General features: G+C 33.6%; 1 protein-coding gene across 1 annotated transcript in view; it reads left to right on the top strand.

Annotated features, from left to right (window-relative positions):
- LOC106459429 (papilin-like) overlaps positions 1-27,950 on the top strand; it is a gene marked incomplete at its 5' end in the record, with an annotated part of 78,857 nt that overhangs the window by 15,791 nt on the left and 35,116 nt on the right. The window contains 10 exons of the mRNA XM_022385930.1: positions 5,589-5,649; positions 8,230-8,332; positions 9,545-9,678; positions 11,613-11,736; positions 13,973-14,053; positions 21,199-21,371; positions 22,424-22,556; positions 23,096-23,222; positions 24,322-24,532; positions 27,344-27,514. Of these exons, the coding sequence (XP_022241638.1) occupies positions 5,589-5,649; positions 8,230-8,332; positions 9,545-9,678; positions 11,613-11,736; positions 13,973-14,053; positions 21,199-21,371; positions 22,424-22,556; positions 23,096-23,222; positions 24,322-24,532; positions 27,344-27,514 (1,318 nt within the window). The remainder of the gene's footprint in view (positions 1-5,588; positions 5,650-8,229; positions 8,333-9,544; positions 9,679-11,612; positions 11,737-13,972; positions 14,054-21,198; positions 21,372-22,423; positions 22,557-23,095; positions 23,223-24,321; positions 24,533-27,343; positions 27,515-27,950) is intronic.

The following is a 27,950-nucleotide window of genomic DNA, read 5'->3' as shown; positions in this document are numbered from 1 at the left end:
AATAATTTCAAGAACTTTTACATGTTAGTGCTTTCTTTAGGTTCCCATGACACAAAATGGCACAGCGGCATGTCTGCCGACTTACAACGCTAGAAACCGGGTTTCGATACCCGTGGTGGGCAGAGCACAGATAGCCCATTGTGTAGCTTTGTGCTTAATTTCAAACAAACAAAAAACTATAAAAACAAGGATTAGAAGAACTGACAATTATCCTAACCCTATTTGAGTGTATTTTCTGTCTAGGATGACGTAGTTCATTTTCTAAGTTCCAAGTTCTTACTTCTGTTTATAATGAATCGCCCTTCTGGGGACTCCTACTCTTTATACAACTTCTGTCTCTCCAAATGAATAAAGGAAAATTCTCTAATTACCAAAGTATAAAAAAAAAAATGACGTCTGCACAAGTGCAGTTTTCAGGCTGGACATATTTAACAATAGCATTGTCATTCTATCGTTTATCAGTCTTCCCTGATGGAAAGCAGAGAGTGATTGGTTTGGATATTTATGTACATAACATGTAACTAAGCGATCAGATGTTAACATTGTAAAGTAGTTTATTAAAACTGAACATTATTAATCGTTTTTCTATCGTTTGTAGCATCCGTAGGTTGAAAAAATAAGATAGTTTAATTTTGTAGGTGTACTAAGCCAAAAATAGATCAATTGTTTCATTTTCGTTTGTTTCAACTTCGAGTTCAAGTACTTTAACTTCTCATTCATCACGTGTTTTTTTGTTTTTTTATGTTTAAACGCAGCAAGTTCTTTGAATATAAAATAATGAAAGCCAAATGTACCACAACAGTATAATTCATAAGTTCAAAAAGTTTGAAAACTCTTTAACTGTAACTCCTAATGTTGAATTGCGGATGGGGCTTTAAAATTGTTCCTAAAAAAACTGAAAATCTCGCATGTATGGTTAACAAGACGCCATTAAGCTTAAGAAAATATATTTAACTGAGTTAGAAGACGCCATTTAGCTTCAGATTAACTGGGTTAGTAGACGCCATTAAGCTTAAGAAAATCTCATATTTAACTGAGTTAGAAGACGCCATTTAGCTTCAGATTAACTGGGTTAGTAGACGCCATTAAGCTTGAGAAAACCTAATATTTAACAGAATTAGAAGACGCAATTAAGCTTAAGAAAATCTCATATTTAACTGAGTTAGAAGATGTCATTAAGCTTAAGAAAATCTTGTATTTAACTGTGTTAGAATACGCCATTAAGCTTAAGAGAATCTCATAGTTAACCGAATTAGAAAACGCCATTAAGCTTAAGAAAATCTCATATATAATCAAGATTACGCAATGCCTTATCTGATACCTTTCGCTGCTATGCGCGCCAGTGCAGAAAAATGCAACGTGTCTCGTCACCTAAGTAACTATTCAAATAATCAACTAAGTAACGTATATAGCTCAGCGGGACATAATCTTTTAGGACTAACAGACAGTTTAATCTCTGCTCCGTTCTGTGGAAGATGTGGAAGTCAGTAATTTTTGGATACATTCTCCCACGTGCAGTTGACAGGCTATTTATCATTATTAACGAGAAGGGAAGGCACTGACCATTGGAGTGTAAGAAAAACACTAAAAAATTCATGCACGGTTCACATAACGTCGTGGAGCCGTGCCAGTTTAATCGGTTCATACTTGTCGCGTGCTTATTATGAACAGAATAGCTACAATATTTAATAAGCTACATCGTGCAGTTGTTTATTTAACGGTATGGTTCAGTCGGGATGTTTAAGAGAAACTAATTCCGAACCTCACTTCCCTTACAATTGAAAAATGAAAGTTTCTTTTCTTTTTTTTTAAGATTTGTAATAAGTTACAGATTTATCCGCTAGGGGAGGGGTTGGTCCTGTGATGGAGCTCGGGATTTCGGAGCTGACAAGCCAATATCAAACCCTGCGATAATGAAATGTATCAGCTGCACTTTAAGCAGTGGTTGCGTTATACGAGTGACAACCAATCATTTAGCATGCTCGGTAGATGTAAGAGGGCCCGGCATGGCCAGGTGGTTAGGGCGCTCGACTCGCAATCTGCGGGTTCGACTCTCCATCCCGCCAAATATGTTCGCTCTTTCAGCTGTGAGGGCGCTATAATGTGATGGTGAATCCCACTATTCGTTGGTAAAAGAGTAGCCCAAGAGTTGGCGGTGGGTGGTGATGACTAGCTGCCTTCCCTCTAGTTTTTCGCTACTAAATTATGGACGACTAGCGCAGATAGCTCTCGTGTAATTTTGCCCGAAATTCAAACAGACAAAGAAACAAATCCCACTCCCCGTTGGCTCAGCGGTAAGTCTGAGGGCTTATAACTCTAAAAATTTTGATAGCCCACTGTGTAGGTTTGTGCTTAAGAACAAACAACGTTATTTTTTGTTGCTTGCAAGAAAATATTAATTAATTCACTAATTAATAATCAAATAACCAAAATACCAGTTGTTGGAGTTAAACTGAATGATTTATTATATGTTGTATTGAGTTTTGATTAAAAACAGTATTTATTCATAAAATATTTGCAAATTAAAACACAAACATAAAAATAAAGAACAAGCAACAAAACAGTTTGCACAATTGTTTATTGTGAAGGAAAGCTAGCTAACTATATTTCCACAGCAGAAAGACTGAAGACAGGAAAAATACACATTTTTCTTTTTCCATTTTGAAACATCTGACAGAATTTAAATATTGGCATAAAACGAGATATTGTTCAATAATGGAGGTGGTTCGGAGCACTACTATGTCTGTCCTATCCAAGCCGCCCGCCCCCCTGTGGTACAGCGGTATGTCTGCGGACTTACAGCGCTAGAAACCGGGTTTCGATACCCGTGGTGGGCAGAGCACAGATAGACCATTGTATAGCTTTGTACTTAACTTTAAACAAACAGCCGTATTATAACGTATTCCTTTTTTACTTTTGCTCATAAGTTCTTCGAATAAATGCCGAACAATATTATTAGCTGATTTGACTACTAACCCTAGTAATTACTTTTATTAAATTACTGTGTTACGTATTACAATTTCAGATAGCCTGAAATTGAGTTAGATTGTAATTTAGATTTAGTATTTAAATAAATGCCGATATGTATCCAATTTATGATATTTGCCAACAAGATTGATACACACAGTTTCTTTTTAATACAAATATGTTTTAATATTCAAACAACAATACAATTTACGATAACAGTTATTACAAATAGTTATTACAAACAATGATTTATATACAAAAGTTCCACAAACTTACAAGCAATATAAAGTCTTCTTTTTAGTCTGGAACTTCCTTGTTATCTTATCGAGGGTTGACATGAGCGAGTTAATTTCGAGTTGACGTAGGTACAATTCACTTAACAGGGAGCTAGCTAATCCTGTAGTTCTCTCTGATCACACGCCGATTACAGGTTGTGTTTCCTCCGATGACGTTAGGTAATGTTTTCGTAAAAGTACTAATTAGCGAGTTAATTTCGAGTTGATGTAGGTACAATTCACTTAGCAGGGAGCTAGCTAATCCTGTAGTTCTCTCTGATCACACGCCGATTACAGGTTGTGTTTCCCCCGATGACGTTAGGTAATGTTTTCGTAAAAGTACTAATGTCCGGTGTGAATTCACTGAAGTTGAATGGTTTATAATGTTCGAAATTTATAAATGTTCCTGGTCAACTGTCTGAAGTGTCCCGATTAATAAGTGTTATAACAATCACAGTTATAGCTTCCGAAATTTATAGCACATCAACTATAGCAAACCAGTAATAGGTACTGTTTTTGGCGCGTTGCATTGGTTATATTTATAGGCGTGTGGAGAGTTTCTCTAAAATTCAGATTACGTAACAATATAACGCTACGTTTACGTACACGTATATATTGTTGATTCGTACACTCGAGAATCCTCTACAACTTTAGAGAATAGGCGGGAGTTTCGCAATACATAATTAACAGTATACGTTATGTGCATTTCTAAATATAGATTTAATTTAAATAAAAATCGATATTAAAATAAATATAGAATAATAAATCCGTCACAACTTGTTAATGTTAGCGTATGAAACGGTTATAAATCTAACCAACAACACCCAGTCCAATACATTGCCATAGATCAAGGTCACCTGACAAATTATAGTATTGTAATAATATATATAAGGTCAAAGTAAATATATATGATAAAGCAATAAATTTGAAAGTCACTTGATACACAATGTATTACAATGCAGGTGAAGGTCACTCATTCATAAGTCAAGGTCATTTAATACATTATGAGTTTGTAATATACATTGTCAAGGGCTGCAACTGGTTTAGAGCTACCGGTAGAGGACTGTAGTGGCGAAAACGATGATCAGATTCATTCCATAAATGGTCAGTGGAATTGAGATCCACTAACTGTACTGACCAAGGAAGACGATTGAGTCATTTTCGTGCTCTATGAACCAGTTTCATACAATTGATTGTTTCATTATCGTCTTGCAAGGATTATCCTCTGTTAGGTTGGATGTACAGCAGCATGAGGAGGACAAGATCGACAACATCTTTCAAGTATAGTTTAGATATTTTTAGCTCCTTTTTTTTACATTTTATATAATGATTTTTGCATGGTGTAATCGAAATGGGCACATCTGGCATCTGTTACTCTTTAAAGACCGATCCTGTCTAATCGTATTTTCCCTCATCCAACTACAGCTTGTGTTCACAGTTTTTTAACCGGTAGAAGACGGGTTCTCCTTTAATTGCCAATCTCGATAGAATTTCATCTAATCGCCCAAAGGTTTACTTCTATTATTCAGAAATAATCATTTCCGTTGGTTTTCCGTACTGAAGAAACGAAGGGATGAATGTTCGAAACATAGCTAACTAAACACTTATGAAAATTTTGGTTTAACAGTCCTATCCAATAAGCAAAAACAAGCAGAAAACCAGATTATTCTGACAAACTAACTACCTTTGTTGGATTCGTACAAAAACAACAAACGCACGCACACACACACACGCATATATATGTGTATATATATATATATATATATATATAGGCTTTTTGAAAAGTCTGATTAAAGACATTAATTTGTTACTCCCCCTTTAGATTTAATTACCCTTAATGTATATTAATTCTCATCTATAATTCCAACTGAAACCAACTTTACACACATTTCATAAATGGATTATTTTTGGCTATTTCATTTATTATTACGGTGTCTACGATTGGTGCAAGTGTGTGAGGAGGGGAAGGAGAATTGGCTACAGCTGCACTACATGATAATTAGTGGAAAATAATTAACAAAATTCTTATAATTAATTAGGTCTTAGATCAAGTTGAGTGTAAAGATTTGGGTTGTTATATAATTAATGATATTGTTGAATTTTTAAAAACTTATATAAAGATAATGTTTTGCTAATTCCATATTAAGAGTGGCACACTATAATGTTATTATGATCAGGTAAATATATAATAGAACATTTACCAATTATTGAAAATTTTAATCACATTATAAGTTTCATGTAACATACGTTATAGTTGTATGTTTTGAAATTGAATAAAGGATTTTTGTACATAAGACAATACTGGATAATAAGTTTTGGAATAATCGTAACAACGTTTTCCCACAGTATTTCCGGCGGTCACTCTTGTATGGGCTCATCGAAAAGGTTCTTCAGCTGTAATATACAGGTAATTATTATCACTTGCTGTGAGAGAATACTGGTTATGTTGAAGTTTAACTTCGTATACTTTCACAAACTATCTTCTGTCATAAGAAACCTACATCTTACGTAATTTTGTAATCATATAAACTAATTAATTGAAGCAATAAGTTACTTTTGATAGTTTTTTTAAAATAGTTCAGCTGTTTAAAATTTTCTAGAAATTATCATGTATTAACCACAATAAGCTAGTGTTCGAAAATCTTGGTAGGTAAACCATCATTTAGGCTTAACTGTCATTCATATACATAACCTTTGTTTATTATTTTATTATTCAGACAAATATTACGTTATGTTTAGGTAGTTTATTCAAAAGCAATCATCAGTTCTCAGTTTCGATGCATTCTAGATTGGTGAGGAGAATTCTCAGTTTAGATGTATTTTAGATTGGTGAGGAAAATTCTCGGTTTCGATATATTTTAGATTGATGAGGAGAAAAGATCTAACAGCTTTTGAAGTGAAGAGGCGTTCTATGCAAAATGCTAGAATATGTTTATTAAAAAAATAAATACAGTTATATTGATCTTAGCTTCCCTTTTGAGCTTTTTTTGATAAATGTTTTTGTCACTCCGAGTTGAAGATCTCTCGGCATATTTAAGAGAATGAATTGCAAATTCAACTCAAACGCTTTGATGTCATGATAAAAAAAATATTGACTTGGAAATGTTTATATGCGTGACAACGATAAACGTTCTATCATTATTCTCAGTCCGAGTGTACAGAACATTACTCCTGTGTACTGCACAATGTTAAAATCTGTAGAACACGCCTGTTCTTCATCAAGACTCTAATAACAACAACAACAACAAAAGAGACAAATAACGTATGCCACAGCATTCTTTCCATACTCCCTGCTGAGCCATCCAGAAATGGAGTTTTCGTGACAGCACTGTCTCCTGAATACATACGTAGCGAACGTTGATCTTCTGGACACTACGACCCAGTGACCTTTTATGGAAATTGAGAAAGTCATACATAATCTCAGTTTGTTTGTTTTTGTAATTGCACATGAAAGTGGAAGATTATCTAAATCAAAGAAATAAATATCTAATGCTTATAACAATAAGGTTCTATAATATTTCAAACTCGAATACTATTTCAAACATGCCTTTGTGAATGTGTTGTTTGAGGACTGAAATACAACTTCTAAAGAGATGACGTAATTGTTTACGATAAGTCGTCACTTTGAGTTCGTGGTTTACACTTTTATTTTCTGAAACTAAGTGTTGTGAATATGTGAAATAAATCTTAATGTTTTAAGTAAATAACAAATTGTTTTCATATGTTGATGTATTATATTTTTGAACATAGTTCCATCAAATATAAAGGCAAACCTGCTCTTAATTTAAACGCGGATAAAGAACATTTCAAGAACTTTGATAATTTTGTATTTGCTAGTTTCAAAAATTAATAGTATTATAAAAGATGTTTTCACTTTACGAACTGACAGGAGAGTTTCTTTAACACTTTGATTACTTTCTAACACTGACAGAATCTTCCTACAATCTTTAATGAACAAACACGTGCTTTTTTTAATGTTAACAATGATGTATATGGGTTAAGGGTGTCGCGTTCTGTCTGTCAAGCAGTGATAAAAGGTGCAAATGAGATAATGTTTTAATAATCAGGTGCAACTTGTTGTATTATAACAGGATTACTAAACGAGTGAAAAATATTGTTATGAGTAAAGGTTTGATATTGGAATTTAATTATGTTAGATAATACAAACGATACCATAAGAAGGTGAAACTATTACATAAGTCGGATATTTAATTTCCTGTAAAAAAAGAACACGCGTATTGTGTTTAGCTCTTGTTATTTTCCCCCTGTTATCCCATGGTTGAGTGAGTTTTAGGTAACATAATCGCTACTAACTGAAATAGTCGATATCTTGCTGCAATTGCTGACACGATAAAGTAAACCGATGGCAATTTATGAATAAGTTCGTAATTTAATGAAGTTCCATAGAATGTATTAAAGGTTTACAGATATTATTTGAAACTAATTTCCTTGAGAGTTATTTCGGTCTCCCTTTAAATTGTCAAGGTATGATGGAGAAATTGTTATTTTTTTTTCTAAAGCTTCATTAAAGTGTTTAATAGAAGAGCCACCAAGTCGTTTTTAATCCATCACATATTCGCTGTCTCGTATAGTGTCCATAATGCTGTGTAATGTGGAAGTTGTTGTGCACAACTGCATTGTTCTGTGACGTTTGAAGTTTAATATAATTACTGATATTGAAGTAGACGAAATCAGGGCAGCCATGTTTAACGAGAGACCGAATAAATATCAATTTTGCTTATATTGCTGGAGGCACAACCTTTGCGGTATCCTCCTAGACATCGTAAAATATTTATAATTTTTTAAAGATACTCTCACTGTACGATCTTTGTTGTTACACTAAAATGAGTATGAAAATCTATGTTAAAAATATTTGTTAAGTATCAGTTCTGAAAACGTCTGTAACAGAATGTATATTTGTGAATGATCAGTTTACTTTATATTCATTAATGATCAATTGTAATTTCGACCTGAATGTTTTTAATAGGATTGTCCACATGGGTCACGTGATTTTCGAGAAGAGCAGTGTTCCAACTTTAATTCTCTTCCGTTTGAGAATAAGTACTACAGTTGGGTTCCGTATTTAAAAGGTATAGCTTTGATACTTTAACAAATTCTGAGGTTTTGAATATTTTTACATTTAGATACTATAATTAAGTAAAATATATTGTCTAAGATACTTTAAAACTTGGAAGTGTAATGAATAAATTCTAACGTCTTGAGTATCCTTACATTGAGAATTGATGTATGAATATCATGCATATATGTGATCTTGATATATTTTCCACTGAAACTTAATGGATTTGGTTTTACCTTTGGCCAATCGTTGTTCTCTTGTATACAAGTAATAGTAGGTCATATTTTAAAGATACTCATTTTGTATTATGATAACTTGTTTCAAGAAGTTGTGTAAAAAACAATAAAAATTCATAAAATATTTTACTTTTAACACAGTTGTTCTATATGTATCTTGATTGTAATAAAGAACGAAGACATTATAAAACAGCAATCTATAAATCAGAGGTGTAGGGGGTGGGGCAGAGGGGCACGTGCCTTCAATAACTTTTAAACAACAGGGTATGCAAGACATTTAATAAAAACGTTGTTATTACTGGTTTGGTATTTTAAAGCCAAAGAAATATAGATGGTAGCATTACGTTTAGCTGGTCTAAACACACGTAATAATATGCATTAGATTTCATCCTACTGAGACAAGACATCAATAATTTGCGTTCCTTATAAAACCAAGCTACAACTGACTGTGTTATGGGTCATCAAAATACAATTCTAGCAAAAAAAAAAAACAACAACATTATTCAAAAACTAAATAAAAAAAACACTCAGAGGTTATCTGTAAAATGTATTGTAATGTTATTTGCCTTTTAATAGCAAATCCAGATAATGATATCATTTTAAGATAATCACATATTTATTCTAATTATTTAATGTTATTTATATATCCTAATAATCACATAAATGTATTGTTTTTGCCAATAGGTAACGTATAACCTACGTGTGTTATCTTCTTGGTTGCATTTAAGTATGGTATTATGAATATAATCAATGATGTTTTGACAAGATAACTGAAAAGTATTATAATGTTATGAAAGGGAAATTTTTGGTGCCCCCGCCCCCAATACAAAAAGTACTCGTACGACCCTGTAAGGTAATTGTTAGCCGTTAAATTATCAAGTACTGCGGAGTTCAGACTGGAACAGTAAACCTTATAAGTTTAGTAAAAATTATAGTTTTTTTATATTTTTTCTGTATTTACCATTTTTTTTTTTTTTTTTTCTTCACAGAATCTAATCCATGCGAACTTAACTGCAACCCAGTAGGAGAGCTATTTTATATTCGTCATAGCAGAAAGGTTATTGATGGTACCCGTTGCTATAACGACGGGTCGCGAGATGTTTGCGTGGACGGAGTGTGTATGGTAGGCGAGACCAATTCATTAACTTTATACTTTTTCTTTAGCGGTTGAAGCAAAGTTTAATAGATTACTACCGTTTTTATTCATCTAAATTAAATAGCACTTAAAGAGATGAACAACGTTTCTATAGTTACTATATTTCAAAGTAATATTAAGGAGTTGAATGACGTTGTTGTGGTTCGTATATTTAAAGAAAAGCAACAACATTAAAACGATGAACAACTTCAACTATTTACCAAATTTTAGTAAACTGACAAATTAGATCACGTAATTATATCGTTTGGATACATGTAAAGGTAAATTTATTTAAGAATTTGTTTCTTTCTAATAACAACAACAACAAAATTCTAGGCAGCCGTTATTTCGTAAGAGATTTTCACTCTTTTACAATAATAACAACATTTGTACATCCAACAACACTGCTTTATTTCAACAATACTAATGACGTAAAACAATTGCCACAGAGATGTGTACCTTTCAAATGCTAGTGTAATCAGATGTGTGTGAAAATATTCAGACGTACCCTAAAACGATGTAATAAAAGGCTTGAATAAGGGCTAGAGTGATTCTGTTGAAGACATTGTCACTAAGCTGTGTACGCTGCCTAAACGTTTTTTCTAACAGGCTGTTTTAGTAACATTAATGTATAGTTAACTAACTATAAGAAAAGCACGTTATTTGTTAAGAGCTGGTAATAGTGTTGTTTGTTTAATCTCAAAGAGAAAATGTAATGTGTATATATAACTAAATCCATACTGAAAATAAACAAACAAAAGCCTCCTGAGGCAACATGAAATAATGAATTTCTTGTCATTATAATAACTATTTTAGTAATACCTGATATTAGTGTTCAATGTCTCTTAAAAATTGAACAATAATTTATGTGGCTTTATATCTATATAATATTTAAGTGAACGGTAATTTATGTGGCTTTATATCTATATAATATTCAAGTGAACGATGATTGATGTGGCTTTATCTATGTGATATTCAAGTGAACGATGATTGATGTGGCTTTATCTATATAATATTCAAGTGACGATGATTGATATGGCTTTATATCTATATAATATTCAAGTGAACGATGATTGATGTGGCTTTATATCTATGTAATATTTGAGTGAACGATAATGTACGTATATCTATATAATATTCAAGTAACGATGATTTATGTGTCTTTATATCTATATAATATTAAGTGAATATTTAATAAGGATTTTACCTGTACTTATTTGATTATACTTTTTTAATGCTTTCTCTCCTTTGGTTTTATGCACGTTTTACTTGTTGTGACCTTTCACCTGACTGTATTGGACAGCTCTAGGAAAACGTTGCATTTTAACAACTGCATTACCTAACATTTCAATACCCCCGGTGGGCAGAGCACAAATAGCCCATTGTGTAGCTTTGTGCTTAACAAGAAACAACAACAACAGCTTTGCGCTAAAAAACACACAAAAAACATTCTAGAATTTCATTTTTTATTCAAACTTTTTGTTACGTGGCCTTATTACTCATAAACATTAATATACTGTTCAAATAAACGAGAATTCCAAATTCAACGCTGTCGTTTCTTAAAGCAAAACGAAGCTACACAATGGAGTTATCGTATACCGCTGGGAATGAAACCCCGGATTCTTGCAAAGTCTGTAAATTTACCGCTGACTTATTACGCTTTTAATTACCAAAGAAAAAGTAGTATGTAACATTTGTGATTTATAATTTTTATCATAATTGAATTTCGTTAGGTGTTTTGTTTGTTTGTAGTTAAGCACCAAGTAACAAAAAGGTTATCTGTGCTCTGCCCATCACGGGTATCGAAATCCGGTTTCTAGTGTTGTAAGTCCGCAGAGCTACTGGGGGGGGGGGCGATAGGCGTTTTTAGTTTAGTGTTAAAATCAAGTGTTTTTTTCTGTTATTTTCTGTTTTCTGTTCAGCCAGTAGGATGTGATTTGATGCTTGGATCTAACGCTAAAAAAGACAAGTGTGGAGAATGTGGAGGGGATGGAAACAATTGTAGAACGATTGAAGGCCTTATTACTGACAATAATTTACAAGTAGGTGAGTTGAACTATCAAATATTATTGAAGTTTTTAGGAATTGTGTATGACTTTTTTATATCATTTAGAATACTTTATTTATTTATTTTTATATGCGTACGGCGTATTTCAACAGTCGATCGATATAGACTGAATATCTATACAAGTTTACAGAATTTGCTCAAAATGTATACGGTATCGAAGAAAGCCAATTCAGCTAACCTCCACACTTTCATTGGCACTGAGTAATTGTTAATATGTTTAGCCCTAGTCCACTTTCAGTGCATTCACGTGCAATGACATGGAAATCCCTGGTCAATATATGGTAGCAGCACCACCGAAGGTTAGGCTTCCAGTGCTAATAAGGATGAAGAACAGGTTAATAAAGGCAACCGACCAGCACAGAATCCAAAAAGGCATGTGATCCAGCCATAGGTCATTCATTGTGATCTTCTTTGTAAGTACCTTGTCGAAAGAATAGCCAAATGGTTAGCTTCAGTGAAGACTTTGCTAAAAGTAAATAAACCTGTCAAAAATCCAGAGGTTAGTGGCAAGATCACTTCCACAGTATCACCAGGGCTGGAGCTACCAGTGGATTTCTTCGACTTCCCTAATGATAAGCCATCAAGTGTTGATAAATGGTAAGAGGTCATCTCATCTTCGTACCTAAGCCACAAAAAAGAAAACCACCAAAACAATTTAATGACTCTATAGATTAGAGACAGCAACTGAGTAAAGAAAGAAGATTTTGCGTGGGTAATCTATTTTTATTGTACTAGATTGTTTTACTTTGTATAATTAAACATTTAATGATTTTGTTTCTTTGTTTAAAATCCATTGAGAGAGAGCACTGTTCTAGCTATATTTTGTTTAATTTAGACGTTTGTGATACTGTTGTTAGAGGCGGGATAGAGGGAGTCTTGATGTCACGTTATGAGCGTGCGCCGTATGTATAGCATTTTCTTTAAATTTTAGAAAATTATTTGTGTGATATAAAACGTGGGTTAGACTAGAATTGTTATTCATTTGAATGTTGAATTACAGAATTTTTTAGTCAGCTTGTCTGTTTCTTTAGTTTTGTGAACATTGAGCATATGTTTGAAAGAAATACTAGAGATACAAGAAAGTTCCATAAGTACGAAACCTTAATATATGAGACAAAATTGGAAAATGAGTGACTATTTAGCATTATTTGAAAGTTAAGCTTATCACTCAGTGAACGTTAGGTTAAAGAAAAATTTGTAAAACTTACTGTCGAAGAAATAAAACACTTTCGTTTTCATTAAGTGGACTGCATTTTGCATTTTTCTTTTTCTCTCTCTTTTATTTTTACCGAATAATCCAAAAGATCCTCCCCAGCAGTAGAAATCATTTTAACGTAAAGTTTGAGAGAAACGTCTTATGTTGCAACCACGTAAATTTAGCTTCTTTATTCTGATCATCTCTCATCACGTGTTATTGTAATATATTACTTATCTCAAGCGCTAGCAGCTTCTCTTGGTTTTGAATCGATGAGACTAGTGAGATTAGATATATTTGTTTTTATACATTTGGAACTTGATATTTTTATCTATAGTATAGATTATGTTGAACTAGCTTATTATTTAATTGATATCGATTATATTCGTCTGATAGTTCTTCACGGATAAAGCTTGGGTTTCGTAAAGGTACTCTGTAAGACTAGAAATCTTTCGAAATCCTGACAATGACATTTTTCTTTTTACTTTACCATATTTTCTGTATTAAACAATCTATTTCTTTAAGTACCTACGGTAAGGTTGTTGCGATTAAATTATCAATCGTTGAAATACGATTACCTAAGTCTAATTATTAATTACTTACTAAATTTTTCTGTGATTTTTTTTTAATTTTGCGCAAAACTACACGAGGGCCATCTGCGCTAGCAGTGATAAACTAGAGGGAAGTAAGTCAACACCAGCCACCGCCAACAGATAGTGGGATTGACCGTAACATTATCACGCTCCACGGCTGAAAGGGCGAGCATGTTCGGTGTGACGGGGATTCGAACCCGCGACTCTCAGATTGCGAATCGAGCGCCCTAAACATCAGGCTACGCCAAACCTATTTATCATTAATGAGTTTGTAAAATTTATTTGTTAGTCGATATATTTTCCTTTTTTTTTTTCATCTGTCTTAACGACACCCGGGCAAAATTGTATCTTACTAATAATATATTATAATACATATTTCAAAGAGCTAAATAATATTTTTTTAAGTTGTTGTCTCTATATTTTTAGGTTATAATGACATCATTCTCATTCCGGTGGGTTCTACAAATATCAAAGTAACGGAGAAGAATGCAACAAACAACTATTTAGGTAATGGAGTGTGTTGTTAAATTCTAGAAGTTGAAGTTTTTGGGTAATGAAGTATGATGATAAGTTGTTTTTTTAAATAAGTGTTATGTTAAAAGGTAAATGTTCGACATGTTAAAGCATTTGGTGAATAAGTGTAATGTTAAAAGGTAAAGGTTCTAGACGTTGAAGTATTTGGTGAATAAATTTAATGTTAAAAGGTAAAGATTCTAAACGTTGAAGTATTTGGTTAATAAGTGTAATGTTAAAAGGTAAAGGTTCTAGACGTTGAAGTATTTGGTGAATAAATGTAATGTTAAAAGGTAAAGGTTCTAGACGTTGAAGTATTTGGTTAATAAGTGTATTTTTAAAAGTTAAAGATTCTAAACGTTGAAGTATATGGAGATTAAGTATAATGTTAAAAGGTAAAGGTTCTACATGTTGAAGTATTTGGTGAATAAATGTAATGTTAAAAGGTAAAGGTTCTAAACGTTGAAGCATTTGGTGAATAAGTATAATGTTAAAAGGTAAAGGTTCTACATGTTGAAGTATTTGGTGAATAAATGTAATGTTAAAATGTAAAGGTTCAAGGCGTTAAAGTATTTGGATGTTGAGTAACTTTGAAGGATCTTGTATGTCATGTGAGTATATTTACTAATCGTTCTGTTTTTAACAAGTTATTAAGTTACAATGAAGATCTCTTCAGCATGTATTCTGAAATTTCGTCTCGAAACAACGACAGAAGTTCCGAGTAAGCTCATTCCACGAGATACGATGTAGTTCATCGTTTCACAGATTCTTCTACATGCCCAAAATGGCGGGAAATAGAAGCATATAAAGTTCACACGTATTTTATGCAAAACAAACTTGTCTATGAAACCAAACAGAACCACTTCCCACAAAAACATATAACCACCATTTTCTAACATTTAATATAAAGGTAACAAAACTTGGACAGGAAAGCATGATTTTCTATGTACACAGCTCACGTGAGACAAAATAGGGAAGCTTTACGTAGAAGGAAGGAGAAACCGTTGTGTGAGTGTTCTTTCAAACAACTATAGACTTTTAACTTCCCATTCCAGATTCTACGATTCCAAAACATACAGTCGAAGTTCATCTTCATACTGTTTGAATTATGCGAGGCTCTTCTGCATATTTAAACTCTGTGACTTATAATTATCTTTGTCTTATAGCTGGTTTCAAATCTCACGTTTATTCCCAATGGGCTACTTTCTATCAGTTATTTAAACATATGTAGAAATGTAAATGTTTAATCACAGAATCTCTTTGGTAACATAAAACTATTACAATCAAATTCAGTTTGCCTTTAAACTACCGCTGGTGTAACGGAAATCCTCTTGAATCATTTGGAGTACAATGTGAAATTACTTGTTTGCATGTCCAGCTTCCGAGTTGTTTGCATTTCTCTTTCCACATCTCTGGAGACCTGGATAGTTGATTGTGACATTATGTTCTGGTGCGGGGATGAGTGAGTGAATATGGAATATGTATATACACGTTTTCTGCATAAGGGTGTTCATATGTAATCCAGGTAGTACTAAATAGAAATGTCGGTTTCGTCTTCTGCTGCTATCGTATGTAATCCAGTAAGTACTGAATAAAAATGTCGGTTTCCTTTTCTGGTGGACTCAATTCACTCACATGATTTAGCCAGAATAGATTTTTATTGTTCCAAATTTGTAGTTTCAAACCATATTTTTATATGTATGTCGATAGTCGCTTTTGATTTGGTTGTCAGAGGGAAATTTAAGTTTTATTTAATTATTAACTTTGGTATTAATGCTGTGTTATTTGAAAAACAAATAAATTTACATAAATTATCAGCTCCATCCGAATCGTAATTGGATTATAGCAGACAGAAGATGAAACCGACTTTTCTATTCAGTAACTGCTGGATTACGTACAATAGAAGACAGAAGAGGAAATCGACTTTTCTATTCAGTACTTACTGGATTACACACGACAGCAGACAAAAGATGAAACCGACTTTTCTATTCAGTACTTACTGGATTACACACGACAGCAGACAAAAGATGAAACCGACTTTTCTATTCAGTACTTACTGGATTACACACGACAGCAGACAAAAGATGAAACCGACTTTTCTACTCATTACTTGCTGAATTACACGTGATAGTAGAACAATAAAAATCTATTCTGGCTAAATCATGTGAGTGAATTGAGTCCACACAAGTTATGGATACATCCTTTATAAGATTTATTCTTCACTCCCAAGCCTCACATGTGGAATGAGGTTTAAGTGAAGTTAATTATGTGATTTAGGGGCAGAGTCAGGTGCTCAGTTGAACTCAAAACACCTAACAATTAAACGATATATCAATCACCATCTGTATCTAGTTAATGGAGGTTAATATGAGCGTGTAAATCTTCATTTGGTCCTTTCGATCAAGCCCTAATTTGATTTGTTGTAACTTATTGCGCAACACGGTATATTTCTTCTGCAAGAGACTGGAACTTATTAGCTGTTCTATCAAGGGTATCTCTGTTCAAGGACAGGGCATTTGGTTGGTTGGTTGGTTGCTTTGAATATTTGTGCACAACAATACAAGGGCTATTTGCGCTAAACGTCTCTGATTTTGAACTGATAGACTAGAGGGAAGACAGCTAGTCAACTGCACCCACCGCCAACTCTTGAGCTTCTATAATAAATTAGTTGGATTTGAACGTCACTCTCATAACGCACCCACAGTCTCAAAGTGCGGAGCGCGATTTTGCGGCCACGAGACACAAACCATTCACAGTCCGGAATGCTAACCACTAAGCTACTCCCGGCTCCCAATAGAGCGAACTACTTTCAGTGGACAAACTGAGCCTTCTGTGTTATTTTAACTTAGGAATTTTCTTACCGTGAAAAATCGATAATTTACGTAAATAAGAGGTTTCCTTTAGAAATTAGTTAACTTTGAATTGTAATGATCCTAGTAGACGTAATTTTGTAATGGTGCTGGAAGTACAAGTATTAACATCTTAAGGGAAAAAAGGTAACTTATCAAAACTGTTTCATATTCACTTAAAAGTCACCCGGTGCGTCACCATAAGTTTAATTTGCAACGCTAAAATCCGTGGTACGATTCCTCGCGGTGGACAGAGCGTAGATAGCCCAGTGTGTATGTAGCTTTGCACTAAAAACAATAACAATTCACTTGAAAGGCATGTAATGGAAATAAAACAATCAAAATAAATTTCAGCAAATTAACGTAATAAGTAGTGTATATTATTGAATAACAAGCTTTCTTCTTTTCCATTTGTTGCAGAAAGTTTTTAGCCAAAATAAGGACATAAACTAGCCATATAAAACAACTAAAGCTTAACTACAAGGAAAGATACACATTCGTATAAAACCGAAAAACTCCAGGGATTTCTAAATCATTGAGATTTTACGAGAGAGAGAGAAGACATTAATACAGAGGCGCTTACTTGCTGGCCCAATAGTTAGGATGCGAGACTGTGATCCTGAGGTTGCGTCGTTCATGTCCCGTTACCCCATATAAAAATTTGCGTTCTGAACTATAGGGCCTTGGATGCGTTACAAACGTGACTACCAAATCCCACTATTTGGTCTGACAAGTGTAGCCCAAGAGTTGATGGTGGGTGGTTTTGACTAGCTGCCTTCCCTCTAATATATATAACTTGAAAATTAGGGACGGCTAGCGCAGGTAGCCTTTGAATAGCTTTGTGTGAAATTCAACATACAAACAAAGCTTACTTACTACGTCATACTAAGTAAATCATTTATAAACTAATACTTCATATACAAGTACAGAATCATCCTTAAGTAAATCATATATAAACTAATACTTCATATACAAGTACAGAATCATCCTTAAGTAAATCATATATAAACTAACACTTCATATACAAATACAGAATCATCCTTAAGTAAATCATATATAAACTAATACTTCATATACAAGTACAGAATCATCCTTAAGTAAATCATATATAAAATAACAATTCCAATACAAGTACTGGATCATCTTTAAGTAAATCATATATCAAATAATAATTCAAATACAAGTACAGTTTCATCCTTAAGTAACCTTGGACACTTTCTTAGAACCACCAAAATCAACAACCACTAGCAATGGAAGAGAGTAAAATATCCTTAATTATTATATACGTTATATTCATGATTCGTTACCTCTTATAGACCATACTTTGTTCGAGTTTCGCTTGTGATTTCAACTGTATAAAGCAAAACGACCAATACCTCAATTTATCTATTCCTTTGTATAACATTCTGTCGAGGGATTAAAAGCAGGGAGGGGGGCCGTCGGTTATATCTTTATTTATAAGAACCCTGCTTGAATTGAAAACAGGGATAATGTTACACTTTTATTTTCTTCTCTGTAGGAAGCAGAATTGTTAAGTTGCTTCCAAAGTATTGGGCGGTCTAGAAGATGTTAATAGAAAGGTATATTGAACACAATGGCGCATGAACCGGGGTTAAGGCTCCCCTCTACACTTATGCAAGCTGGAGTGGCAGCGATCGTCCTCAAGTAGAGGAAATCCAATAAGAACCAAAACAACAACGAATTTTCCATTTAGAAATTCTATAAGGATCAAAACAACAACGAATTTTCCATTTAGAAATTCTATATTTTCATTCATAGGTTTAAAAAAGCAGGTGTGTGTATATATATATATATTGTGTAGTGTCATCCATTTGTTACTAGTTGCTCAATATGCTATGTGTGTGTGTGTGTAAGTGATATCTGATGATATTAGGTCAGTTGAAAGTCGCTTCCCTCTGGCGGAAAGAAGTTCCTACACCACTGATTGAATGCATATAAACATTCAATTATAGACGTATAAACGCCCCCCCCCCACAGTGGGACAGCGTTAAATTTACGGATTTGCAACACTTAAATCCGTGGTTCGATTCCTCGCAATGGACAGAGCGTAGATAGCCCATTGTTTGTGTAGCGAAATTTCACAGTCACGGGACGCGAACAATTGACCGTTAAATTCGCAGTCCGGCACGCTAACCACTAGGCCACGCCAGGCTCACGACAGCTTCAGAAGGTATTGTTTCTTCATCATCACGTAGCGTAACAGAAGTCAATTCTATGATATAATATAATCGTTCTAGTTACGCAGGTTACCGTTAAGTAACTACGTTTATTTCGGTTAACTGATAAATCCATATTGTAGGTAAGCTGACCAAGAATCATATTAAACCAAGTTTTTTTATTTTTGGAACTAACCACAAGTGTTCGGCTTTCATTACTGAAGCGTTTGGAAATAATATAGTAGCTACTTTAAAAATCTATATCTTGTTAAATTCAAGAGGGGCCACGCTTTTAATTATTATGCTTAAATGGAGATCCCCAAGATCCGATTCTTCGCATGTTTCAATAAACCGAGAATAATCATATAGCGAGAAATAAAAAGATGAGATGGGTAAATCAGAACGTGTCTAATAAATGTATATAAGCCCTCAATTAAGTGGCACGACACCAAGACTCTCTAATTGTTATTATTTAGTTTTTTTAGTATAGTGGTTCAAGTGACAGGCTGCGGATCTCAGGGTCCAAGGTTAAATCCATGATGTCGCTGAAAACGCTTCTCTCTCTCTTTCAGTTGTGGGCGCGTTATAAAACAACAGAAAATCTAGTTATTAAAATTCGATTACGAGGAACCCACTTTGAGACTAATAATGGTTGGAGACGGCTTGAATGATGATAAAACCTTGTCGAACCGTTGTACATTTGCTGTTGTGTTAAACCTATATTAAAGTTTTTCTTCATTATCCACTCAAGCCATCTCCAAGCATTATTAGTCTAGTTATTAGCTTCATCGTGCCGGACAAAACCTTGTGGCGGTGGGTGCTGCTGCTTGAATGTCCTCCCTCTGATCAGTAATTCAAAATTCGAAATAGCCATAACCTGAACACTATACGAGTCTCTGACCTGGTTGTTTAGCCCATGTGTCACATAAGTTGCCGCTATTTAGGTTGAAAATTCCAATGTCTCTCGTGTTTTATTAATACACGGTTATTGACATCTTAATAATCACATACTCAAAGTTATACAACTTAAAATCATAAAACTTTGAAATGACGTGAATAGTTCATCTCTTAATTGCAGTATTTGTTGCAAGCCTTAGACGTTATTTTTCAATGAAGAATCAAAATAAACTCGATTGGAGAGTACAGTTATAACAAGACTTTATTAACTCTAGAATGAGTGATGGACCCAATGAGCTTTTTAATAATGTTTCTAAGCTACTGATTCCCCAAACTTTGTTGGTTGTCAATTATCTAAGAGGAAAGAGTACACAGAAAAACAATTAAATCATTGTACTGGTCATTTGAGTCTCTAACGTTATACATTAAGACAAGTAGACATAGAGTTTGTTTAAGCGCAAAGCTACATATTAGGCTATCTGTGTCCTGTCCATCACAGGGAATCGAACACCGGATTTTAGCATTATAAATCCGTAAACTTACCGTTAACTCACTGGGAGACGACACAGAGAAAGATTAAAAGTTAATAAAGTCTTATAGTAGTAATGACCAAGTAAATATGTAACAAAAAGAGCACACACACACACAAAACAAAACAAAAAGACAGCTGAATTATTCTATTGACCAGTTAAGTTCCTTATATAGGAAGAGCGCACAGAGAGAGACAATAAGTTAACTCTTAAATTACCGACTTGTCTCAATGCCGTTCATTACCGGTGGGGTCCATATATTGCAACATAACTAAGTAACGTTATGTTTTTGCCTGTTACAACGCTTGCTGTAAAGAACTGAACAACTAAAAAGGTGACCTTAGTCATTTTGTATGTGAAATACCTAGCTAACTCCAGCGGTAGTTAATGGGATTAATAGCAACATCGGTGGTATTTTTGTTTCAATATTTTTCTGTCATTTATATATTATTAGGGACTCTAAAATAAGTCTTACAGTATTAGTGAGCATTGACCTATTGTCCTATAATGTTAGGGACTGCAATAATTTAGATGTTTTCCTACGTATTCTTTTCTGTTATAAATTTGAGTGGTCACTATACGCAATAGGAATTTATTATTTCTAGTTTCCCTCTATACATGTGCTTGTTCTATAGTGTTGGGAACTTAACTGGCCGTTACGATGATTCAGTTGTTTTATTTCCTAGCGGTCAGAAACATGACTGGTCACTACTACCTGAATGGTAACTGGGGTCTAGTGTTTTCTGGGATATTGAAGTTTGCTGGGACAAAGTTTCACTATGAACGCAAGTCCTACAGTGACCTTTCCACAGAACACTTATGGGCACACGGTCCAACGACGGAACCACTTTTCATTGTGGTAAGGCTTTATTTTGTTTCTTCTAGAAAATAAATAATTATCTAAAACTTTTTTTTTTTGGTTGGGGAGGGGGTGGGTGTAAACTAGCTCTTACATGAATATTGTGGACAGGGCATACTTTTCATATCTTCTGTCAAAATGTAATAACCTTCAGCTAATAAAATTCAAACTTCCATGATTTTACGACGTCGTAGAATCTTTATTGGTGAAGCTTCGATTAAATATTACGTTTTCAGTAAAGTAGTGTAGCTTTGGGGATTTTTCATGGCGAGAAAGACGACACCATGATGGAGTAAAAGTTTCATCATTTTAAGATATATCAGAAACAAACAGTTTTTGAAGTAAGAGATCGTAATCATTTCGAATAAGTTGTATGAAGTCATCAGGTATATTGAAGTCCTAAGCATTATATATATAATTATTTAAGATTTCTCAGTTTTCTTCTGAAAGAACGATACAAATTCTCAGATAATAAATAAATAGGCGACAGTGCAAGATAAATAGTCTAAGTCACTTCTCATACATAAAATGTAGTCCCTCGGTGAGACAGCGGTAAGTCTACGAATTTACAGCGCTAAAATCCGGGGTTTGATTCCCCGCGGTGGACAAGCAGATTCCTAATTTTGCTTTTCTCTCAAACAAGCATAAATATTAAACTTAGATGCTACTGTTCTATCGTGTATATGAGATAAAATGTCCTTAACGAATAATAATATTAAAATCAGTAAAGACATATTTATTGAAAAAAAGTTTTCTTTCTCAGCTTTAGACGAGGAAATCGTTTTTATAAATTCCATAGCAAGAATGGCCACAGATCCGCTAATACTCAAGTCAATAACAGTCTATGGATGAAAGTAAAGTAATACCAACTATAGTGCTCTCTCCGAACTTTTACCTGTCTTATTTTTGCTGAAAAATAAACTAACTTTTGTTTGAAAAATATACATGGTAAATTGATAATGTTGAAAATTGAATATTTTAGTTTGAAGGCCTTAGCTGAAAAATAACACTTACTCGTATTTCTTTGCTTACGCTGCCGTAATCAACTACAGCTGTTGTATCAAGAGAAAACCCCAGGTATCACATATGAATACTCTGTCCCGAAAAATATGAGCAGTCCTCAATCTGACGCGTATTCTTGGACTTTTGATGACTTCAGTGATTGCTCTCGAACCTGTGGTGGTGGTATGTCCTGATATATTCATTATAATGCATTAATCCTTTATTTGTTTTGTCGCACTTTGAAATTATTTGCCCAATTTTTTCTCTAAATTACGTTCACTTTTCTTTCATGATCTGCCTAGTTTACTCTGAACAAACTTCATATAACACAATCTTGAACTATGTTTAAAACAAAAACAGGATTGAAGCTTATTAAACCTTATAGAAACTGTTTTTTTTCCGAATGGCATTGATATATTCCCTGTTTTGTTTCGATTTGTTTGAATATGAACAACAGCACAACAAGTTATGAAATGTTTGTCTGATGTAACATCTTAACAATATGTAAAAATACAATAACCTATACGTGTTTGCTTTTATTTCATTCTCATAAATTAATTTCCCATTTAGATGTTTGGTATGTGTAATAATTGTTTAGACGTTAGAAGAAATGTATTTATATCATATTTGCAATTTAAAATTCATTGTTAGGTTTTAAAGAACGCCATTTTGTGCAGGTTAATCGATTATTTAGCGTAACGAATGGATTGTTTTTTATTTAGGTTTTCAGCAACGAGCAGTCAGGTGTGTCCGAACTAGCGGGTTCGAAGAAGTCCCGGAATTTTTATGCGACCCTCTTTTGAAGCCCATCACCAACCGCACTTGCAACAAAGAAACTTGTCCACCAGTGTGAGTGGATATTTTACATTAAAAATTGTTTAAAATGTCATGATCTTCCCGACATTAAAGATACGGATAAAAGACAATAGCTTAAATGAGTCTTGATCTGTTCCACATTAGAATTATAAAATTTGTTTATTGACGTGTATTTTAGTATATGAATATACATTTGAACTGCCTCATTAAGCAGAACAACACAGAAGTATGCCGAATACAACAATATACATTTGATTGTAATTATTTCATTCATTCTGTGCCATCTCCATTATATATCAGGAGTGGAGGAAGCAGTTTTGTGCAAAGCGTGCTCCGGCAAACATGCAGAGTTTGATTATAATGAACCATCAACACTGTCTTGAGTCCTTCTTGTGCATTCATTTGTTGTCGTCTTTTTTGCTCTCTTTCTTTCCAACTTTCATTCTAGCATAAACTTCAGTATCTTGTTGTGCCTCTTTATATGTCCAAAGTATGTAATTAGTTAAGTTAGTGTTATTTCGTTATTGTTATATCAGAAGAAACTGATCTGTGATTAAAGTTGGTTAGCGTTCAAATTTCCATTGGGCCATTTTTCAGGTTTCTTCTTTAAAATATTCCTTTTTACTTAGTGTCAAAGTTCGCACGAAAACTTAAAAAGATATTCGATGACACGTTTCCAAGTAAGGAAATATAGAATGTATATCTCTTGAAGCTATATAATATTGTTATGTGATATACATAATACCCTAAACTAAGCAACAAAACCGTGAGGCTTAAACTACATCTAGTCCAGTCTTCTTGTTGGAATTTGTATTTATATAACTATGTTTATATCCTTGCTATTTAAACAATTTCTGGTGTTGTCCATCGTCCTAGGTGGTTCTGGCGCACGTATTTTTCTTCTTTTATTTTTCGGTTTTATGTACTGTAATATGATACAAGACAAAACCCATAAAATGGTCTTGAACTCTTATTAGCTCCTATTCACCCAGCTAGATTATCCGTAAGATATGTGTTTCCGTGAAGTCCACAGTCACTCTTTTAGCGAAAGTATATAAAAAATTATTATCTTTCTATCAAGTTTGAAAAACCTTCGGAATCTGAGAACACAACAAGATGATTCTTTTTTCAGGTGGTTTGTTGGTGAGTGGAGTAACTGCTCGAGACAGTGTGGAAGAGGTGTACAGTTCCGTGTTGTTTACTGTCACCGATTTACAGAAAATGGAGTTATTCTTGTCAGCGACGATGACTGTGAACGGCAGAATGGTTCTAAGCCTAGTTTTATCCAACATTGCACAACTGGGCAGAAATGTCCAACGTGGTATGCCGGACCTTGGTCTGCTGTAAGTATTAGAGTCTGTTTTATTGCTTCCTGTTTTTACTAGTATTCACAAGGTAATATAATAGAACACATGATATTTCTACTGCAGGTCATTTAAGACAGTATGGGGGTTATCAGGTTTGACTATACACATGCAATTTAAAAAAAATACAAATAATACATTTTTTACCAGAAATATTCTTTCAAAATTTCTAAAGAATTGACATAAGAGACAATAGGCTTTAATACTCTGTGTAATAGTATATTTATCGTATAGTCTTAGGAAAGTTCTTATTATACTGATCTAGTGATTATTTTCTACCAGAAACTTATTATATATGCTTTTCATTGGGATATCTAAATTTAATATATATTAGGAAGTAAGTCTGAAAACAAAATAGTTATTTATTCCCGAATATTTCTGACGCATCCACTATTTCAAGCAAGATAAATCGTATTTGAAAATTCAAACAATAACTTCGGTTATATATTATTTTGTTTATTTGCTAGTGTTTTAAATTTGTGATCCACAGTGTAAAAACAAAACAAAAAAAAATCCGTAGGAATGGTACTCAAACCAGAACTGTTGGTTCATTACTTACTAACTTTACGATTTGATTTACCCCCACCCCTCTACCAGTGGCCCAGTGAAAAGCTTGCCGGCTTTTTATGTTAAAATGCAGGGCTCGATTCCTCACGGAATATAGCGTACAAGTATCCCATTGTGTAGGTTTGCGCTGAAAAATACAACATCGTGAAAGATTCCTTGTGCGTGTGCTGCCATCTATAATATATTTGAAATTGTCTAATAACCGTAAATCACGTCACAATAATCCTTTCTTCTTTTGCCGCATTAGGAAGGAAATGATGTTCGCCATATATTTATGGCCTTCTGTGGAATATTAATTTTAAATTACTTTATCTAAAACTGAATTTAGTAATCATTCGAGTTCTTACTTCCATAGTTCTGTGGATTTTGTCAATGTTTTTGATACCCTAGAACAACCTTAACATATATTGTAAAACTGGATTAAAATGTTTATTGTCTAGATAAAATAACTCTCATTGAGAAGCCTATTCTTGATGAATTTATTGTTAAAAATTCAAATCAAACTAATTGAGACGTAAAATATTTCAGAAAAAAACCCATAAAGTTGAGGTAGATGATTTGTTGTAGATTATGTGGAGTTGTGTTGGCTTTATCTTCTTTTTTTTTCAAATGAAAAGGACTAATATTTTCTGTTTTTTTACTGCTATTGCTAACGTTTTTCTTGAACTCTACCAGTGACATGTATTTTTTACAGCATAAAGAAACTAAATATATTTTATTCGGAGTACAAAATTTTACTATTTGTTCAAATAACTTTTTACTCTCATAACAGGTGTGGAATTATGAATTAAATGTAAATAGAATAAGTTAACTGACATTTTTTATATGTTACTTAAACTTAAAGCTTACACCAAATAAAACTTAAAGATAAACATGTAGAAAACGACTGTTAATCTAATTTATTTACTTATTGTCATATTACTGTTAATTTCTCGGAACAATTCTGTATTAAGTGACAAAGAATCTTCCACATTATCTTTATGGACTATTAAGGGACATAAGAAAAACTGTAACAGTTTATTTTTGCCCCCCAGTGGCATAGCAGTTTGTCTGCGGACTTACAACGCTAGAAACCGGGTTTCGATACCCATGGTGGGCAGAGCACAGGTAGCCCTTGTGTAGCTTTGTGCATAATTAAAAAACAAACAGGTAATTTATTCCTATTAAATATTTAATAATTCAAAGTAATATAACAAACGTATATTCCAATCACAAAATCATTCTTCAGTAGCATTTTATAACATAGTGTTACGTCTCTGTATGTTTGTTTATTAATTCTTCTAAGATACAAGTCCTTTCTTTATAAAACTTGTTTATTCTTCCTCAATAAAACTTTGTAATGTACTTAATTTTCACAGTTACACACTATGTTCACAACAATTCACTCATTTTCTATCGCGCATAGACTTAATTGTCCGTCCCCGCAAACTATAGTTCCGATCTCAGTGTCTGCTATCCTCAGTTCCCGCCGACCGTAATCGCTGTCTTTCTTTCTCTCCGCCTGCTTCGTCTCCGCTACGTCTCTGTCTCCACTACTGCTTCGACTCCGTCTCTCTCACTGTCTAGCGCACTTATATACGATAATACTGCCTGTTCTAGAAACTTCTAAGACTCTCAACACGTGCTACCAGCGTCAATTGACTCCCGCTGTCGCAACACACTAGCGAATCTTCTAGAATATTCGTCACGTGACCCCGCTGTCGTAACACACTAGCGAATCTTCTAGAATACTCGTCACGTGACCCCCACTGTCGTAACAATAGCATAAAGTTTACTATTCAGTTTTCGTATGAAATGTATTGTTTAGCATTTTCATGAAAAATATTAAACTTTTTAGAGATTAACATTTGTTTGGAACTATATTAGAAAACAACTTAAATTCTCATACAAATAAGGGGCCTTCCAGTGGCACAGCGGTATGTCTGCCGACTTACAACGCTAAAATCCGGGTTTCAATACCTGTGGTAGGCAGAGCACAGATTGCCCATTGTGTAGTTTGTGCTTACTTACAAACATATAAGGGAGTGATAAACTATAAGGAAGTACAGTAATTTCTGAAAGCTGAAAATCTTTCTTTCTGTTAGAGTATTATAGCTTTAACAGTTAAAGTCCACTATGTACATGTTGAATTATATAAAATACTTTTTTTGTACAGTTTACATATCTAAAATAATTACTTGTTTTGTACAGTCTGCATATTTTATTCAAATTTGCGATTCACAGTGTAACAAGATATGTGGAAATGGTACTCAGACTAGAACTGTAACATGCCAAAAGGATAAAGAAAAGATAGGAGATTTCCAGTGTGACTCTGAGAGTCGACCTGTTGCAAGCCAAACTTGTAATCTTGGGCCATGTGAAGGTGTGGAGTGGATTGTTTCAGATTGGAGTGGGGTGAGCACTGGATGTATTTTTAAGCAAGAAAACTGTTTAAAGGATAGTATAATCATTGTAATTCTTCCTTCAAAATAAGTCAATTAAAATATTTAAAATTCCATTTCACAGTTCTGTCAATGATTATCATGTGAAAGAAGTATTTGATTAAGTGTGCTTTGACATTAGTTATATAACCTAAAATCTACCATGTATATTAGGAAATGCAATAAAAATATTTTGAATGATTCAGCATGCATACTTTTGGATTAATATACATGTGCATTTTAAGCATTTGTTTAAAGTCTTTGATCAGTTGGAAGTTGTCTGGTCATGTTTTTTCTTTACATCCAAAGTATGTACTTTAACAGATGCATATTTCGTCTTACACATAGATGTAATCAGTTCTTTTAATTTTAACTCACCTAGCCTTATCTATCCATAGTTTTAACTAATA

This window comes from Limulus polyphemus, unplaced genomic scaffold (genome assembly GCF_000517525.1).
Source record: "Limulus polyphemus unplaced genomic scaffold, Limulus_polyphemus-2.1.2 Scaffold606, whole genome shotgun sequence".
Taxonomy (NCBI): domain Eukaryota; kingdom Metazoa; phylum Arthropoda; class Merostomata; order Xiphosura; family Limulidae; genus Limulus; species Limulus polyphemus.
This window is presented reverse-complemented; position numbering and strand designations above follow the sequence as displayed.